General features: G+C 42.4%; 1 protein-coding gene across 6 annotated transcripts in view; it reads left to right on the forward strand.

The window, feature by feature from the left end:
• SGCD (sarcoglycan delta) overlaps nt 1-20,292 on the forward strand; it is a 225,724-nt gene extending 205,432 nt beyond the window's left edge. For 5 of the 6 annotated variants that reach the window (XM_072872319.1, XM_072872315.1, XM_072872317.1 and 2 more), the window contains exons 7-8: nt 9,422-9,545; nt 11,227-20,292. In XM_072872319.1, coding sequence (XP_072728420.1) covers nt 9,422-9,545; nt 11,227-11,400 — 298 coding nt within the window. In that variant the 3' untranslated portion in view covers nt 11,401-20,292. The remainder of the gene's footprint in view (nt 1-9,421; nt 9,546-11,226) is intronic. The other variant, XM_072872321.1, reaches the window with a different exon arrangement.
• Nucleotides 20,293-20,955: the final 663 nt, after the last annotated feature.

The raw sequence follows: 20,955 nt of genomic DNA on the forward strand, positions 1-20,955 counted from the left end.
GAGCTGCAACACTTTGTTTCGATTTCTTTTTCTCCTCCCTGGCTTGGTGACAGTACGTCAAGATAATACCCAAGCTGAGCAGCCTCTTCTGTAATTCTGGTTGAAAGGGTTTCTTCCAATTTATGCCTTTTAATTAGAAGCTTTCAACCTGTAATTAGAAACTTACACCAGCCCAACCTTTGTTTCTGAAAAATGCATTTGTGGTTTAGGCAATTATGGTAGCATAAAAAGTAATTATTTTTCTCCATGTGTGAAATGAGCATGCTCATTAATGCACCCAACAGGTGGAGGATTTTATTTTGTTTCGATTTGTTTTATTTTATTGCAATAAGTTACATAACAAGGTGTCTCAGACAAGCAAAAAAAAAGGTGGTTTAGGTAGTAGACCCAGCATATCTCACTACCGAGTCTGTTACTTTGCCACGCTGGGAGCGCAGAGAAGCTGTGGTCAGCGGGAGCAGAGGCATGGCCACGCTGCAGCTCCAAGCCCTCTGGTTAGCACACACAGCCGTGAAGGAATTTCCAGACCATTACTTGACCAGTTTTGACCCAGACTACGTAACTAGTGATGAGAGACAGTTGGTGGTGAGTTTTCTGTGACAGAAATAATTACAGGCTCTTAAGCTCCAGCTAGTGGCATCAGTAGCAGCACTATGGCTTAGAGCTCAACCTGCTCTGTGATAATGTCATTTACTGTCCCACTTCTGATCATGCCAGGAGAGGGGACATCTGTCCTTTGATTTCCCTCCAGCCAGAGCTGACTCTCTGCTCCTGTATTTCATAGTGTCTCATATGGCTGGTTGCTGGCAGAGATTATGTTAACATACAGGGTTATACTGTACGGGCTGAATCTTCTCAGTCCCACCTACAGCTACTGTGGTTTTATTAATCACGCCCGTGCTCTCAGCTGATAACACCTCTGCCGAGCAGTGCGAGGTGGCTCTGTACCTGCTCAGGATGCGGCCCCTGGCCACTCAGCATCTTCTGGCCGCAGCCAGGCCCTGTTACGTGGAGGTTTCCCACCACGTGGCACACTGACTCTGGATACTCCAGCTTATCGGTTAAGGCTGAAAGATTGAGCACAGCAGGACGGAGGTAACCCTGCAGACGGCTCTCCGCTCGGGTCTGTCAAGCACAGTAGGGATTCGGAGCAAGACCAATCTGCTCACAACCCACCGGGTGAGAAGAGTCAAGTTGCAGTCATCTCTACACTTAAAATAGGAATAATTCATTTTGCATCCCCGAACCCCTTCCCTGGCCACTTAAACACATCATCTTCTTAAACCACATCTGTATTTACCACACATCATTTTTTACTATCTCCCAATTTCTATGATAATTTCCTTCCTTGATTTATAAGCAACAGAATTTCTTAATTATCCAGATGATTTTAATTTTCTCAGCCATACCTCCACTTCGTTAAACATTAATCTCGTACTTTTTTCTTTGACAATCTCTACCCTTCACCGCTTCTCCAGTTCATAATGAAAGTAGATCTCAGTAGTATTACACAGTACATTTTTCTCCCTAGATTAATTTGATATCTTCTGTTTGAGCTCTGCTTTTGTCTTCTAAATACTATATTTGGCTTCTTGTAAACCATTCCAGAGATTCCTTTAGAAGTCCAAAAAAAACCCCAAACCCTAAAACATTTAGGACAACTTTGTATAATTACATCTCCTTCAGCAATTCCCATGCTGTAGCATGGTAGGCAATCACAAAGAATTTACAATTGTATTTTGATTCGTCCATGTTTTTCTGGTTTTACTGCTTTTTAGTGCTCTGAATAAGCCTCAGCTAGTGCAAAGTGTACTGGAAGACTACAACAGGGGATTTGCAGTGTGCTGGGAGGAACTGCAGGCTCTAACTTTTCCTCTTGCTGAGGAATGACATTTTTTTCAGAGGAAAATGAAAACTGGTTCTCACCTGCTTAGTGCTGTAAGCCAGTACCGTATCTACAAACTCCTCTGGTTCCTCATTTGTCTAGACCCACTCAAATCTTCTTTGAATATTAGCTGAGCGTCTTCCTAATGCTGGCTTTGACCTGCTTCATAATAGTTTCAAACCATTCCCGTTACTCAATTAGTCCTCATCCTGGAGTTGTAGTCTCTGAAGAGATACTAAGATATTTCCATTACATTGTCAGGAGAGTATTGTTTTAGCATGGATGCTGTTTAGGAAAAGTTCACTAAACACAGTACCTGCAGCTCAAACTAGTGAAAAATATATAAACTAGTTTGTTTGGCGCTAAGCTGAACTTAGCAAAACCAGCAGCAGATTTATTACGCTTCTTGTGATTAAGCACTTCTTTGTGTGCTGCAGCTCTAAGACTTCTATTTAAAAAAAAAAAAAAAGAGAAAAGGAAAGTTGTAAAATGAGATTTAAGGCATTAGCCTGAGATTGAATGAGCAGAGCTGAAGCAGGGAGAGATGATCAGGACTTGATAGACGCAGCGCACCGGGAGGGGAGGATGGAGCAGGCACACAGGTACCCACAGACACCCCCACACTCCCGCTCGTTCATTCATCCCTCAGGGACTGCAGCCCTTGGGAGTCCAAGCAGGACAATTCATGCAGCATATTCACTAAGTTCCCTATCCAAGGAAATACTATGACTAGTTTAAGCTTATGAATAGTTTGAAGCACAAGGGTAATTCATAGTATTTTTTCAATTCCTTTTTCCTTCTTTTGACTCAGCTTTGTACAAAATCTCTTCAGCATCTGTGTTGCCCAAATACAGAGAAGCAAAGCTGTTGCACCCCTGGCCATTTGAACCAGGCTTATCTCTGGCTCAATTAGAAAACTGTAATTTCCAATAAAGCATCATTGACCTCTGCTCCTGTCAGGTCTGACAGATTTAACTGGATTTTCCTTAGGAATTAACCATGGTTTGTGGATGATAGCTGAAAGAATTTTCATTCATTGTCCGTTAGATCATATTAGGAATTACATGAGGCTTTGGACCACCAGCCATAAAAATCTGTTTCCGAGTATGGCTGCACTGGAATTTTCACTTATTAGATTTGCAGCATAAACACTGGAAACTGTATGGTGATACATGCTCTCAAACTAAACAGTATTTACAGCGATAGGCAGGATTTACAATTGGATGACATGATAATAATATATCCTTGTTTACTTCTGTAATTAATGCTCCTAAAGAAAATACCCTGGAAACCTTCCATAAGCAAGATTTATTTCTGTTGATTGAGACTGTAATCAGATGTCCCCACTCAAACAGTAATTGGTGTGCTTCATTAAAGTGTAATTGAAACCAAGATTTATGTCAATGCTAGGCAATAAATAACGGGGATACATATTTTCTTATTAGTGGTGATCTCTTCTGTAGGCTTTCAGGGTACTTGCTGCTTTTGTACTGTGCTGTGTTATGTCATATTTTGTCAAAATCATGATATCTTGGAAAAAGACATTGTGCATTTTCCCCTTTTGATTTTAACCTCTCACTCTGATATACCGCGGCCAGCTCCCTTTTTTGCTCTTTTCTGTTTTATATTAGGCTCGCTGTTGTTGCCATATTTTAGCTTATTTTGTTCTCATGAAATGGCAGTACCTTCCAGTAGGAAGGAAATCTAGTGACGAAGAGTAGAGCTCAGGGCAGAGCCTTTTGCTCTTTGGGAGATTACAAGACTTTGCTTGAAGTCATGGTCAGTTGAGGTTTTCACCAGGTGAGTCCAGACCCAACCCGTTGTTCCTCCTCCCAAACTTTTTCTGTTCCAATACAAGCAAAGGTAAGACAAATAAAAAAATGTTTAAAAGCATTCTAGAAATAGAAACTAAGCATGGTTTCAGTAAAAGCTAATTAACTTCCAGTTAATAGGGAGAAAAGTATTGTGTTTTCTTCTATGAATAGATATGTGTAAGATAACACACAAATAATGGAGTCAGAAGTATAAGTCACTGCGAATGGGTAATCCCATTGATTTCATTGAAACAAGGGAGTTAAAACTAAAAACAAATTTCAGCCTGAGATACTGGTTCATTACCGGCAAATTGATGGAGCTCTACGTTTACTTGCTAGCATAATTTACCAATTGTATGAGATGTAAGCAGGCACAGTGGTAACACTGGCTAATTTTATGCTCAGTGTGAAATCTTATAGCTGGTCAGATGGATACCATAAGAAATAATTAGAGTCATTAGAAATAATGGGCTACAGCTGCAGTAATATATGCTCTATTCTCAGTCCAGAGGTTTCTAAGCAAAATTAAATCAACTCATGTTACCACACTGCTGCATCATATGCTCCTCACCTCCTGAGAGTAAAACTCTCTTTCCATTTCCATACTGCAAGGAAAGTTTGTGCCCCACACAGAAAAATCCCCTGTTGAGGACAAGAAATTCTGAAGCTTGGGGCCATTCCTTGTAAAAAAATGAAAAAAATAAAAAAGTGGCAGCAATAGCTCCCCAGCTCACATTAACTCCTTTCACATGTTGAAGTTCATCCCTCTACTGCGCTGCAGCCTTTGGCACCAGCCCTTCCCCGCAGAGGTGCAGATAACATCGCTTCCCTCCCAGTCCTTCTCTGCGGGCTGATGGGCTCCAAGGAATCAGCCTGTATTTGCCCAGTCCAGTTTGCATTAATGCTGGACCTGGGCAAGTATTTTTCCCCTGAACTATTCACATTAAACTTTATTTTTTTAAGGAAATAATGTCCACTTTATTGGAAGCACGTCAGCAACCCCTAGCTGCTGGTGGTACTGCCTTTGCATCTGTAATATCCTCTCTTCTCAAATTCAAAAGGCTGTTCACAGTAGTAAGGAAAATGATGCATTATCCTGGAGGGGGTGAGGAGAGGAGAGAGACAAGAAGGAAATATAATCCATGCTGCTCAAGTGATTAATCTGACTGTTTATGATGAAGGAAATGAAAACTAGAATTCTGGGTAAGTAATGATCTTTCCAAGAGAATGACTTTCACTGGAACCACAATACAAACTCATGTGCTGACCTCCTTTAAATTATTGCTGAAGTTTTCAAAGCAAAGCAGGGATGGCACTGAAAATTTTGCTCTCTTCTTGATTCCTAGGAGCACAGAATTTCTAGCAATAGCGGGAGAGGGGTTCACTGCGAGATGCACACATGCCATCACCTCTCTTTAAAATGTGAGATGCTTCGATGATAGGTTTGAGTAAAAGAGCTTAAGAGGCACATTTAACAGTGTCCTTTAAGCATGGTGAGCTGGAGAAAGGCTTCTCCTGCATACATCATCTCGCACATTGATATGCAGGCTGAGTGTGCTCAGTGGGAGGAACAAGACTAACAGTATTTTTGATGAAGGTAAGAGCCTAATATCGCAGCTTTGGAAAGATCAGTTATCCATCTGCCAGCCATCTATCTTTGGCTATGGTACTTACCTGGCCTCAGTTATTACAGTATGTAACCGCTTCACAACCACTAATATATTTATCTTTTCATCCTCCCTGTGGAGTTGGGAAGTGCTATTACCTCTGTTGCAGAACTACGAACTGAGATTAAGGGTCAGATTTGTTATAGCATTTAGGTGCTCAATGGGATTTTCAAAAGTACCTAACACCCTTTGTAATATGTGGAACCTGGGTACTTTGATAGTTCTGAAAATCCTATTACTTATGTCTCTTTTAAAATGTTGGGCTTACATGACACACTGAGATCCATAGGAGAGGTTCCCATGTTGTGGGTAGTCACCCAGACAGGAGACTGTCTCTTCATCCACCTACTAGGAGACTGTAGGTGGGACAGGAGCAATTTTATGGCAGTGGGAGGAAGTAGCTTATCTCAGTTCTGAATTCAGCAAGCTGTAACTCTGTGGATAGCGGTGAATTTACCCCCCTTGCATAGCTCTGTGAGAGAGGTCAGAATCTGGTCCTGGAAATACTGGAGCAAAAATAAGCAGCACTCATGGTCAATGAAAAGGGCTTATGTGCCAATTGCTGGGATGGAAAAATTCGAGAGCAGGAGCAAATAATGAAACAATCTATATTCATGCAGCCGCCTTTCCAGCCTGCTGCTGTAAGTACGGGCTTACACCTAACCGGGAGATGTGAATCTTACCGAAAGCTCCAGAGTATCACACTGGAAAACAAATGTTGATTTTGAACAAATTATCTGTTCATCGCTAAATCATTTTCTTTCATTATTAGTCTCCAAATTGGTTCTTCTCTGGAAGACAGAATTAGGTTTAAAAGTAGAGTGTCTCTTAAACACTTGCTTCAAATGAAAGTATTCAGTAAACATTACTCAAACCCTCTAGAGCATAAACTCCTCAACTGCTTTCTCTGGCTTTGCATAGATTTTTCAGCTCCTGGTTTAAAGACAGGTGTCTCACGGATTCATTCAGGATATCAGAAAATAATCAAATTAAATCCCTTACAATCATATGCCCCTCAAATGCCAAGGAAAATTTTATTAAGACCTTTCTGTCCTCGTTTACAGTAGCATAAATTGGGACAAAAGTCCCATGCAAACAGACGGAGTTACACCAATATCAAACATGTAAGAGAAGAGTCAGGCTCCAAACCCACGGCACAAGTACAAAACCATGTGGGCTGCAAGCCCATTTCTCATCATTGGAAGAGCTACACTTTGCTGTTATAGTACTTGCACTCATTTCCATAGTTTTAAGGTTCTAAAAAAAACCAAAACCCTGGGCTTCAAAATGATATTTTTAACTTTAAAGGGATGGGGTTTAGTTAATTCAGCAAGTCAGCAAGATTGCAGCTGTCTGAGATAGTGATTTAGGATGACAGAGTGGGGGTCAGCTCAGCTAATATAAAACCCACATGGTGCTGCAGGGAGCGGGGTGGGTTACGGAGCAGCAGCAAAGCCCCAGCGTTCTGTGCTTGTCCCACATTACACCATGGACTGTCGGGATGTGCTCGAGAGGGTCATTTGTGAGGCAAGAAGCTCTGTAGGGATTAGGATGTGTCTAATTGCATGGGTTTTCATCAGTGCCTGTAAGATGCTGTTATCCTGCCTGTAGGTTTTCTTTGGGTGGAGGAGGGAGAACAGCTCATTCACTTTGTTAGATATGAAAAGAGAACAAAACTTTGGGACAATGTTATCTAACAGACTCCCAGGTACTTGGTAGCTTGTTCAAAGCATGAATTTAACTCGGTTTGGTGTTATGGGGACCTGTGTGCACAGGGGAAGATACGCAAGGAGAAGGTCCCTCTTGATCCCCCCCACCATGGGAAGACATTCATCGATTTCCCAGCTCTCCTCACTCTCCAGTAAAGCACTGGTGTGGGACTGGGAGGCTGCTCCAGTACAGGGCAGGAATTGAGAGCTGCTGCTGCTGCAAATGCGCGCATTTGCACTGTGGTGTCTGAACACTGTTTTGCACTTACAAGATTTATTTCTCAGTGGGCAGAAGAGCTACAAGATTAACAGATGAACAAATATATTGAGACAGCCAAGACATCAAAGAAATTGAAGAGTCACTAAGATGTTGGACAGCTGAAGAGTCACCTGGCCGTTCTTAGGAATTATTTTATCCTCAAATTAGCTCAGCTGTCTTGGGGTTTGGACACATCCTCTGGTGAATTTAGCTACAGTGACTTACAACATTACTGGCCTTAGCACTCTGCTTCTCCTCCGGAGGATCCTGCCTCTGGAGCAGAGGCGGCAGGAGGGAATATATGCCTGCATCCAGCCACTGCAGCTCAGATCCTGGGGGCTTAGTGTGAGCAGAGTGTCCTTCATTTTTCAGAGTAGATACCAGCTTGTGAGCTGCACCACCAAGGATGAGAACATACTGTATCCCTGGGCAGAAATCTCTAGGGAAAATGTGGGGCAGACAGCGTGTTAAGCCACCATAATGAAAGCCACCAGAGTACATGTGCCAGAGCCCTAAGGCTGTGTGCTGTGGCTATTTTTACCGTAAAAAAATTCTAACAGATATTGGAAAGGCAGTTATTGCAATTGGAAGGTCAGAGGGAATCATATCCCAGGTAGCACTATTTAATGTCAATCATTCTTTGCAAGCTTTTTCTCCTCCATGCAATCTGCAATCTGCAATTCAGGGGCTGGGGGAAAGTGAGTTGCAGCAGTCTTAACCTGAGGTTCCTCGTGCAGGAACCAGCCAAGGGGTGATACCAGTGGAGAGATCAGGAGAAGGTTTATGTAAGATGTAGCTTCCCTGCAGAGAGCAAACAAAAAGTAGCTCAGAAGGATTGTGCAGAGGCTGCTAACCATGAGACCATGCTCATTCCTTGGGCTGCATATGCTTCGGTTCTTCCCTGAAATGTAGATTTAGTTGAGTCAGCCAGGAAATTACGGATGAGTTTGGGGTCTTGAGGGAAAGGTGTTTGAAAAGCAGCAATATGAAGACACCAACAAGAGGGAAAGTCGTAACTTGAAAAGTGCCACACAGAGGGAACTGTGCCTTTGCTTTATTGAACTGTTGGCTGCAATAAATACAGCCAAATTCCCTCAGTCTCCCGTAATGTTGTCTCAGTACCAGCAGGAGTCCATTTAAGAGTACACTTACTTGCACAAATGATTATATATGAAGAGTAGAGAAACAGCTGAAGTGCCACTGCAGTAATGCAAGCAAATCCTAAAAGCTGCCCAAGTAAGCTCGTGGTTGTGTGCTGCCCTTGTGCTTCGCTTTTGTCAGTGCTGCCTGCCCAAAGCAGTCGAAGCAGAGGAGTTTCTGTTCCAGTCTACCTGCCTGCTTCACCTGGGGAGATCATAGTCTAGATTTTGTGATGGTACAGTAAATAAATGGTGATAAAATCAACTAAGAGGATATTCCCAAAGAGGGAGAACTGGGTTTTATTATCATTTTCAATACAGAAAGTAATAAGACACTGTCTTAAAAAGAAGAGACAAGTATAATACAAGACCTATGAATGGATAATCAGCAAGGAAGACTGAACCTTGCGCTTCTACATCCTACAGCATTAACCCCAATTGCCTGAACTAAAAGGTTTGGTTGTGTTAGCCAGTGCTGTAGCAGGGGTGTCAGATCCCTGCGTGGTGTATCCACGGTTAGGAGGGGTCAAAGCACTGCACAGGGGGGCCTAGCTGTAAGCAGTGGGATGTGAGAGCAGGAGTGGAGACCAGGAATTTTGGGGTCTTCAGCCTTTTTTTTTCATTGATTTCTTTATGCCCTTAAACTCTTCCAAACCTCACATCTTGCTTATGAGCATGCTGATCATGGGGGGAGCTCTTGCACCTTGCGTCTTGTCCCAGCATTTACAGCGTAGCAAAGTTGATGTGAAATGTTAGCAGATTGGATTTGTGATGTGTTTTACCACACTGTGCATGAATTTTTTCCACTGAATAAACCAGGCGTGGATCTGAACGTCAGCAGGTCCTAGGGTGCCGTGCAATGGGCAGTCGCGCTGCGCAAGAGGACAGCCTGAGTTTAAGCATGGATATTCAGCCCACCGAGTTCTGTAACTCCTCTTTCTGTTACAGACTGGAGTCACCTACGCGCGCGCTGGTGATGGAGGCTCCAAAGGGCATTGAGATCAATGCCGAGGCCGGCAGCTTGAAAGCCACGTGCAGGACAGAGCTCAGGCTGGAAGCCAAAGATGGAGAGGTAAGTGAAGGACATCAGGCCCTGCAGGAAAAACAAACCAAGCCACAGATCTCCTGCAGATTTGTAGCCTTCTGAGTCACTGAGCCGCTCCATTTGAAACACTGGTGTGAAGGCACTGGTGAAGCAGACCTTCCTAGCTTAGTTTCTGCTAGCAGTGATTGAACATATCATATGCAAACAAGCCTCACTCTGTGGTAAAGACCGATTCATTATTTTTAAAGTGCTTGGATAATAGCATCTGTTGTTCAAGCAGATTTATGTGGCTGTAAAATATACGGTGCTCCTAAATTCTTTGTTTCCTTGTCACTTTAAAACAAGATTTACTTGGCCAACATAATTAAATCTTTTATCATACATTTTTCTATAAGAAGAGATTAATTCACCGTTATTGATCTGAAAAGCTTTTGTAGCTGATGTTTTCATTTTGGAAAGAAAGGGAACATTAGGAGACACAGGTTGTTGCACTGGGGAAACTTCCAAAGAGGAAGAGAGAATAACTAAAACTGATAACAAAGAACAAAAGTAAAACAGGTGTTGAGTTAAGCCTTTTCTGGTGTCTCAAAAATACACTAGCACATGGTTCTCATCCCCTCCTCCTGCCACAATGATGGAAGACACCGAAGGATGTGGCTGAGGAGCTCTCTCTGGGGAACCTACCAAGAGCCTCGGCAGGAGGAGCTTCCCATTGAATGCAAACCTGCCAGCAATAGGGCTCCAACATAAGCTAATGTTTTCCTATCTTAGTGTCAGGTGTAATAAATAGAAGGGGATTTTTATTGCAATTCCTGTTATTTCTAAACATTTGCATTTTAAGGCTTTCCAAACCCAGACCAGGGGTGTTAAAAAAAAAAAAAAAAACAACAAAAAAAACCCCTACCTAATATACTACAATTGAAATCCAAGGCATTTCACTACTGCAAGCAGTTGCCTTAATGTTTTAAACACTAATCTGCTTTTAAAATGCATATATTGACCTGTCTCATTCAGGAGATGAGATGGTTGGATTCTAAAACTGAAGTGGAGACTCTTACTGTAATAGCAAAATAAGAGCAAATACTGTCAGTCGCCCTGTAATATTCTGGTGTGCAGGTTATCTTACTGTGCTCTTCTTGGTAATGGTAGAGGCCCCGTAGCTGCCATGTGTCTAAGAGCTGCCACATGTTTGTTTTTATGTTCTGTTTTATAAGGAGAAATTCAGGTCTGTTGCAGCATTTAAGTTATTTTTAATATACATAAAAGTGTTACACGTATACATAAAATATACATAAAAGTTAGTGCTGTGAGCCTGTAAGTGTAACTAGCAATGGGATCACTGCCAGAAGTCCCAGTGGAGGAGCAGAGTCGTTGCGTAAACGTGAACCATACACGCTCCCCACCTAGCAGTGGGGTACCTCTGGTTGGGTTAACCCAAACACGGAGGTGCCCCAGGAAGCTACAAGCCAAGAAAACATGGTGGGTAGATTAGCAGACACAAACTGGAGGTCTTAGGTAGCTCGTGGTAAAGGCAGATCATATGCTCACCCAGATTTGTATCAGACTTTCCCATCTTGATACGCTTGCGTACCCAGCTTTTGTAGCAGCCGAGTTGTCTGAAGGAAGCTTCTTTAAACACAAGATCAAAAATAACGTCTCTCTACTAATTCTCTCTCTCTTTCTCTCTCTTCCCCGCCTCCGACTTCAGATAACGTTGAATTCTGCAAAAATCAAACTACCTAACTTGCCTCAAGGATCTTCCTCTTCTGCAGGGTCCAGGCAAAAAATCTACGAGCTCTGTGTGTGTCCCAATGGGAGGTTGTTTCTGTCTCAGGCAGGCAGTAGCTCGACCTGCCAGATAAATACAAGCGTCTGCCTTTGAGAGACGATTTGCAGTGGGGCATCACAGGCAGCACAAAAGCCAGTTCTGGTCTCACAGATTGCAGCTGCCAACTATTTTTACTAGAACACAGAAAGCCTATCAAAGACTTTTTTTGTGTGTGCGCGCGCGTGTGTGTGAATATATATATAAATATATATATATAAAATATATATATCCTCTGTGTAAAATGATGTTTCAGTACAAGGAATCCCAGGGTGACCCTGTTACATTTGTGTAGCATTTCTCTTTCCCACACCAAAATTTACTGGTACAATCTGCTGAATTGGACTTGATGATCCCCTGGACCCTTCCGTATTAATATAGTCTAATGATCACCCCTCGTTTTTGATCATGTTCTCAGAGCAATGGGATTGCTGGCTGGGCAAGACCCTGGAACCGATGTACACCCACCAACATACAAAGGGAAGAGAAGCATCTCTGATTATTTTTACACCATTAAATCAGTGGCATGAAAAAAAAAAAAAAAACCCACAACAAAATAGCCAGATGTGCTATACTGATCTCCTAGAGTGATCCAAGATACCTGAGATTAAATTACACTCTTTTAATTTTCACCTGAAGCATGGCTCCCTGTTGGGAGGCATGGGTTGCACTTTGCCAGTAGAAAAGTCCAGCTCTTGCTGGAATAATCATGTATTTTTCTAAAGGGGTTTGAGACTTGCCTGTGCATGGCCAAGGATGCCTTGTGCTATTCAGATGTGATGCATCAGCTCTAACCCTAACCTAAAATCATCTCTGTGCTAACAAAACTGGTGTTGCATGTAGTTCTTGGAAGGAAAAAAATTGTGCAAGTTGGACAAAATAGAAAAATCCTGAACCTCCTTAGTTAATAGGTGTCCTGGATCACCCTACACACTCTCCATTAGCACCTTTAATTTTGAAAAGATTTAAGATACCATGTGAAGGTGTAAAGATTTAAGATTCGGACGTTACCTGTCAATACCTATAGAAATGGAGAAAATTACCTATTCTACCCATAGACACAGAGAAATTCATACAAATTAGATGTGTATCATCAATGCTATGCCAGAATTTTTGTCATCTTTCTTTTCAGAATATGCAGTCCAAGGTCACTTAGATTTGGTGGAGACTGCAAATATCAGATATGCTGACAATGAAACAGACTTTTTTAAATTATTTATAAAGATTGTGACAAAGTCAGATTACTGGAAAGCAAGGGCTTTGGGTGCTGGTTCCTCTAGAATTTGAGCCCCAAAAATTCTGTGGTTGAATCTCTTCATGGGTGCATTTTTCTTTATTTAAGTCCAGGAGTCACTTATGGGCAGGATAAAACATGAAATCTGATCTGGTAACATTAATTCCACAGTTCAAGTCTTGAAAAATAATGAGAAGAGCCCAGATCATTGAATTCTGACCCATAATTGCATCCACATGCATGTAAAAATCCTGGAAAAACAAATGTACTAATTACTGCAAAAGTGTCCAAGTCGCAGTAAATCTCACGAGGACAGCAAGGTTTCTAAGCCACTGAGATGCTTTTGAAAATATTACCTCATGTGCAAATATGACAGATCTGTGCCCATCCCTAGTGATATCTAAGCAAAGCTGGTATTCTTCAAGCGATCTTCAAGAAAAAAATGTAGCTGACAGAAATATTTAGAAATAATTTAGCCCATTCCTTTTTTACAGATTTCCATGTATTTTCTTGTGGTCTGGAGAGTACCAGGGTTTGATTTATTTTTTTTAAATGAACAATTCTGGCTTAATCCAAAACTAGCTGGACTCAAAGGAAAGATTTCTATGAAGTTTAGATTAGATGTATTGCTGCCTAACAAAGCAACACTCCCATAAAATTTATTCCTGAAAGAGGATGGAATGATCTACTTTTATTTCAGTAAAGTTTTCCGATTAATTAACGAATTCAAACTATTTGTTAATGAATGATTCCTGTAATTATTATGTCTTGAGTCAACGTTTGAATGCAAAGGGTCACCCAGGATAACAATTGTATTGGGACACAGGACTATACCATCTCTGTTCAAAGAGGGGAATTGTGCCTATGCCTTAAGTCAATGCACTCAGCAAGGAGAAGCACATCATACTTATCTTGTTATTAAAACTAGTTTATTTGGGGGGAGGGACAGAAGGGTGTCTTGGGAACTGGTTGTGCAACTTAGATATTAATGAAATGCATTAAGACTGTAGGGGCACCTAGAGTGATACAGACTTTTTTTTTTACCATGTTAAATATAGCAAAATACTGTGTATGTTACCTCTGGGACCACAACTGAAGTCCCATTCATAGTCCTACATTTACTGTAGAGTTTTTTTCCCTGTTTCATTTAATACTGATCACAAACCTTATAGCAAGCACGGCCCCATTCATAAACAAATCCCATGTGAGCAGTCGCGAAGACGTGCTGCAGGAGGAGTACCCTGTACAGAAACCGAGTTGCATTAACCTCCCCGTCCCTGAGAGTATTAATGGTGGTGAGAAAGGCAGGGCTGGACGCAGGGACTGACCCAGCAGGCATGCTGCATCCCGATTCCCATGCTCCGCTCCCGCGAGGCTGGTGGCTCAGCCCTCATCTCCATGCACCCTCTGGCTGCTCTGCTGAGGATTTCCATCCCCACAAATTAATTTTGAGTGGCTGGTCTTCTCAGCTGGGCTCTTGGATGAGGTTGTCACCTTCTCGTATCACGAAGGCCATGAAACTGCTTAAGGACATTCAGCCGTTTATTTTGGTATGAATTTCTATGGGGGAGCTGTTAGGGAATGACCTTACGCATCTGTGCCATCACTGCAGACGCTTCTCCAAGGTGAACAAAGGGTACCTTAATTATGTCTATGTAAAGGAATTCTAGTTGCTTCAGTATATTTTACAATCATGTTTCCATCTTAAAAAGCATAAAATGATATGCTGTGTTGAAAGATGAGGAATTGTTGCTAGAGAGATTGACCCCGCATAGAGACTTGTAAATCATTTGAGCCCCACTTGAGTTTTAAGACAGCGGTTTAGGCGATGCTGCCTGCGCTTGTGCTGGCCACATGATGAGTCCCCTGCTGTTCAGTGAGTGGCAAACCAGAGCAAACGGGACTGCGTGTCTGAGACCCCAGGGGAAAAACGGGCATTTTGTTTAAAAAGCAGCATGCGAACCCATCCAGCTATCTCACGCTTCATAGTTTGTTGTTGGGGTCTGCTGTGGAGCGACTGACTCACCTCTTGGATGAGGCAAATGCACAAGAGTCCCTTTTCCTCCTGCCTTGCCCAGAAATCCCTCACCGTTGCTGTACCTGTATGGGTTGGTTTTCCCTCAGTCCATTTAAACTAGAGCCTCCCTGGCTGGAATTTCATCTGTGTGCCTCTACCTGCCGTCGATAAAATGCCAAAAACAAACAAGGGTTTGTGTATTTCTTTATGAATCGGGCCTGCAGTTCAGTTCAATTGAGCATTTGCTATTTGGGGAGGTGACATTTATCTCAAACCGGAGTTTAGTTTTACCTCCCAACGCTAAGGCAAGGCTGGGGTGGGTGGTGAATTTGTTTCTACTGAGCTTGATGGAAGAGATGCTGACAACTTTGTGGCCTGAGCTAGGAGAGGAGCTGGACAGGTGAAAATTGAGGGCGCTGATGGCAGTGGAAACACTGCCAGCCCTTGGGGTGGCTGTGGGACCGAACCCCAATTCATCACTGTGTGCAAGTCTGCATTGGAGCTGTGAGCATTAAAACCCCAACGAAATGCTAATCAAGGGACTGTGATACTAATGTCGATATACCTTAGGCAACCTGAATACTGCAGTTAAAGATAAATGTGTTTATGTATTGTAACTCTTACCTTTATAGGGCTTCGGGACATTGTTAAATTTGCTTTAAAGGTGACAGTTCAGTAAGCAGTCAGGAGGATGACTGTCAGTGCTCACCTGTACACCGGTACCTTATCCATATGTAGTGTATGGCCCTTCTGCTGTTACAGGTGAGTTAGGATGGTTTTTCTAAAGCAAAAGGCTTTGCCATTAGCAAAAGCAGAGATGCTAATACTGATTATACAACTGTATCCATTCTCCAGGTTTCTTTGTGTGTTTTGTTTGTTTGGTTGGTTTTTTTTACACTTTTTGAAGTATATTACCCAGTAGTCAGTGAAATGGGTAGCTTAAGAGAACAAAGAAATGTTAATACTAAAGGAAGTAATGGGACGGGGAAGACAGTAACTACTAAAATATGTATAAGGCCTCTCCTAGGTACACTTTTTTCTTAAAAACAAGCATGCATGAGAATGATTTGTATTTGGTTCTCTCAGTCATGTGCTGTCAAACAGCTGTATTTTGAGAGGGGTTTGTTTTTTCCTTTAATCAGAAATATCACATATATGCACAAACAAAAAAGTTTAAGGCATAAACCTAAAAATACCATCTGCAATATACAGTATAGCAAAATAATGTCTAAATAAAAAAAACCCTCCCTAGAAATTTCTCCAAGCTTAAAGAGAGATTCCTATGGAACTTGTGAAGTCGTCAGGTTAGTTCACATCACACCTAGTCTGCAAATACAGATGTTCTTAAAGGAAATTAGCTTTTGTTGTCATAAGATGTGCGCGCGCACACACACACGTATATGTACACGCACGCTCACATACACTTGTTTAGAACAAAAGCCAATTTTCTTTATATTTGTTGTTATGGCTTTAAGTTTCACATTGCAAAAGAGAGAGAGACAAAGACCAAAGACTTACAGAAATTCATCCCTTCTCTGGTTGCCCTCACATCTGAAATGCATTAACTTTAATGGTGCTTTTTCAAACTGGGCAGGAAAAATACAGGTTTCTCACCAAGCTGCATTTGAGAGTAAAGTGGCAAGAAAACTCTAACTTTGTTAATCGGGAGAAAAGGAAATAATGTGAAAAATTTTTAAATGTGTGCAGAGGGCAAGGTTACCTGAAATTTGAAATGTGAAGAAATAACCCAGAACGCTAAAAGACATCATCCTGGGCTGAAAGTATAAATAAACTGAGTAAATGGTACTGGCTGTTCACTTACCTGCACTCGAGCATTAGCAGATCAGGAACTCCAGTAGCTGCTCGGTGAAGAAGAGTAACTGCTGTAATGATTTCATTTTAAAAGTGCATACAGTAAAAACAAAAAAAGTTAGAGGCTGTGTTCTTTTTTCTTTTTTTTTTTTTATGGCTGACATTTTAAATTTTGAAATGTCATCATCCAGAATTCACCCCAGCAAATGCAGGGCACGTTCCTGTGAAGCTTTGCCAAGCGCTGGATTGGCGCTTTTCAAATGCGAAAATACCAGCCTTTTTATTGCCATTGCTGTTGAGGAACACAACCCCGGCAATATTTCCGTTTTCCCCATTTTAACCTTTTTCCTCAGTTCTGAAATTGCTGTGTAATATTTGGGTGGCCGGTGTCCTGCCATACATGGGGCTGCATGCAGGTGGCCAGCAGCCCCCGAGCCCCCATCGTGTTGCTTCTTGATCTTGCATACCCCCAAAAACCAAAACGTGCGTGTAGCAGTGGCACTAAGGTGAAATTTGGGACTTTTAGGGAAATTCTGCGCTGCAATTGCAGTGTTTTCACAGCTGATGTAGTGGAGTTTACGGCTGTGAGTGGAGAAGGGTTAAACACCGATGTGGCGCTGATGAGATTATTCAAGCAAGAGTGCAGTGAATTAAACAAGGCAGGTAGGAGGGAGGGGGAAGAAATGGCGAGAGACATCAACCTAATCACTGTAAGGCAGCAAACTTCTCTGTCTGTTTACACTATTATACTTCAGATTAATAACATCCATTTTACTAAATACGGTAGCAATTATGCTTGATCTTTCATGGTGCACAGTAGAATTACTCACTGAAACCACTTAGAGCTTGGGTTCAAGATTGCTAGGGTGATGTTTCCGTCCACAATAACCACAGTGGCTTGGGGCTTAGATGGAAATTACAGTGAATAGCTTGTACTTAGAAAGCTTTTAAGTCTGCTGTGGTTGAGAAGTCCATGGTTATGCACATACAGCCCTGAGGCTTTATCACTTCAGACTCTCTTGTCCCACCATTTGAATTGTATTGTGCCCTTGTGAAAAGCAACACACTTTCTTTATACAGGAAAAGATGGATATTTAAAGCTGCAGTATTTTTATCCGAAGTGAAGAAGAAAATATAATCATAGCGCACCACCGAGATTTCCCATCCAAGTCACTTTAAACTAGAGGTGCAAGTCCCTTAAAAATTAATTTGCTACAAGTGTAATTCCTGGGGGAATCCTGTAAATCCCAGGAAATGTCTCACCTTATTACAGCTCAAAGCCACACGGTAGCTGGGATTTTCTGCCACCAGTCGGTACCGACAGGCTGCCTGTTCAGAGGAAGCCAGATTTCCTTTAAGGCAACTCATCTCCATGGATTGAGTTTTTGTTAGTTTTTGACCAGTATTAAAAAATAGGAAGGATATGTCCACTGTGAAGCAACATGTAGTTGTATGCTCGTCTAGCATTTAGTTGGTTTATTCTTTCTGCCAGCAAGAGAAAATATCCAAAGGAGAAATTTGTGCAGAAGTGTTATATTTACATTGTGCCCTGCTACCAAATGCTTTAGATAAAAACATGCAGCCTTAGTTAAACAGTCTTTTCTTCTAAGATTAGAAGGACTCTTTGGAGCCTTCATCATGTTCTACCCAAATGGAAAGTCTCACCATTTCTAACATATTTACCGTTATAGGAATAGGCCCATTGCAAAGCATAGGTCATGTGCATCTTTGTATGTAACAGGAATTTTAAATTGCATTGTACTCTCACATTTTTGCCCCATTCAAAAGGCTTAACCACCGATAGGAGATAAAGTATTCTGAAGCCTGCTACTGCTAAATGCATTATCACTTTCTAAAGCAATGCGGTTTCTTTGGTCTTTTAAAAATTTCCTCATAACGGAGTCCTTGAAACATCTTGAGGCAGGCTCACGCTGGAGAGCAAAAGAATAATTATTTGTGGGCGGTTCTATTTTTATCGAAGGCTGTATTGTAGATGAAAAAATGTTGCTGTTAGAATTTCTCCCACACTTACTTAGCTGCAAACACCACCACCCCCCAACACTTCGGCTAGATTTCTCTAGGGTAGCTGCCTGTAGAGCAAGGAGTTAGCTCCTTCGCTAAGCCAGAGCCTGATAATTTTGTCTTCATCTGGGCCGTCCTCTGGGCTTGTGCACTCGGTATCAGTGCTATTATTGATGTAGCGGATAATGAAACACTTCGGCAGTATTAATGATTTTACAGCTGATAGGTATCTACAGTCTAAGTGGTATAAATAATGCTGGTAGTTGCTGGCTGCTGTTCTAACAAGCCTTGGACCACCTCGAAGGCAGCAGCAGTAACTCCAGAAGGTGCAGCTGAGCAGCTCTTAAAGCCACCACTTTGTCCTGGTAATACCTGTACAGCATCCGAGGGGATGCCGTGGGAGGGTATCCCGGTACGCTGCCTCCACTCAGGAAGCCTGTGAGGTGGGGGAGGCTGGTGGGTTGCTTTGGCCTTTCTCGTTTATCTCCATCCCATTGCCAGGTCCTCTGCACTGGCAATAGCAGCGAGGCGTGATGCCTGCCTTGGGAGACTGGGCTGGAGCGGTGTAACAGGGACACTCACAGCGCAGGGATTTGACTCTGCAGCTGGTGTAAATCAGGATTTGCCTCCATTTAACTCACCGGTAACCTACAGCACCTGAGGGTTTGGCCCTAAATGTTTAGCACCTTTTGTGAAATCAAAACGAAGAGTTTGGCTGCCCTGTCTAAACCACAGCCTGGGTGCTCCTGCGGGCAGCATGGGACATGAGACTCCTCCTGCCTCCGGGGTTTCCCTGTCACGTAGGTGCAGATAAAGAGCTCAAGCCGCTGCCTGAAAATGGAGGCATGTTCATCCAGCTTGGCTCCTTGTCACCACCGCGAACCATGCTGGAGTTCAGCTGGAGATCCGGCGGGCAATGCGGAAGGAGGGGCTCTCGCCAGGCAGGCACCAGGGGTCTGCGGGTCCCGCTGGTGGCCGGGCAGGGCTGCGCTCTTTGCAGAGCGGCTTTCACAGGGCAGGCGCTGCTGGAGGAATTCACTTTCTCGTCCCCTTTTGTGGGTTATCAGAGAGAGCCGAGAAGTTGAGATGAACAGATCCTGCCCTTGCTCAGCAGAGTAAGAGCATGCCAGAAACCTCATAAAGAGCAGATCTGAGCAATTATATACTATGTTGATTGAAGGAGGGCTCAGTTGACAGCATTCACACCTGGATTTCTCCCTAGATCAGAGGTTTTCCTGAGCTGTGACCCAGATCTCGGTCTGGATCTGCACTATGCAGTAGTTTGGGAGCAGGGGAGGGATTGACCTGCTGGATCTGACTCAGATCCCTTTGGGGTTTGGGTTTGGGGTTTTTTTTGCCCACCCCTTGTTTGAATTAGTTTCCTTGTGCACGAATGCCAGTAGAGTTGTCGATATTAACGCAACAAATGCTCCATGTAGGTAGACCCAACAGCAAAACAACATTCAGTGCAAGTCAAAGCAAAACCCCATTCATCTACAGCAGTAGCATAAAAGGCATGACCCATATGCTATAGCACTTTTCATCTGTGATGGTAAAATACCTTGTCTGACCTCTACTCTGATAACCACCGATGACCTTGATCGTGTAAACAGGACAAAATGAATTTAAAGTCTTATCACAGTTCTCATTAAGAAATTCAGATTTGTTTGGCTTTTTTCTTTTTAATTTATGTATGTGTGTGGTTGTGTGGGAAAATATAAAGCTTTTTTTGTATCAAATAACATCAATCCTTGCACACTCTATGCAAAATTTTGTAAGCATTGCAATAATGCTATGAATTACACAAGGAACTATTTTAACTTTATTACACTTTCTGTATAAAAAAAATTTGTATTTAAATGATTTCAACTGCAATCTTGTAAAATATATTAATAAAATAATGATTGTTAAGAAGGAAGGAGGTGTTGAGGTTTTTTTGTTTGTTTGTTTGAGCATGGCAAACTTTTGTATGTCTGTAGGCTGCAGATAGGATATGTCTGTAGGATATGTCTGTATGTCTGTAGGAGAAGCCAGATTGGATCACAGTAGTGATCCATTTCACAGCATCAAGTCCCTGGATATATTCATGCCAAAAATGCTGTAGAGGACGGAATGAGAATCTCTGCGGATGGCTGTCGGAAGAAAACCGGTTGTCAGCAAAACAAAAAATCTTCCCTTTGGGGAAAATTGAGTTACTGTCTTGCTTACAGTTTTGTTGAACTTCTCACCCTTGTCCTAGCTTGAGAGTCTCACAGCCAGGAAGTGTTGCAGGCATTGAGGTTCTGCCTGAGCATCAGAAACCTCTCAGAGAGGATCAGTACCTCTCTCGGTAGAGGGGATCTGGTGCTGCTTGTGCTCCAAACCAGCAGGAACTCGAGGTTTTCCAAGGGGGACCGGAGGTGGGTGCATGCGTCCGGGAATGAGCCCCTACCTGTGCACAGCGTGGGGAGCACGAGCACAAGCCTGCCTGCAAAAAAATAAATAAATAAATAAATAAATTAAAAAAAAACAGCAGCCTGGACCAACT

Source organism: Ciconia boyciana, chromosome 9, assembly GCF_034638445.1.
Source record: "Ciconia boyciana chromosome 9, ASM3463844v1, whole genome shotgun sequence".
Lineage (NCBI taxonomy): Eukaryota > Metazoa > Chordata > Aves > Ciconiiformes > Ciconiidae > Ciconia > Ciconia boyciana.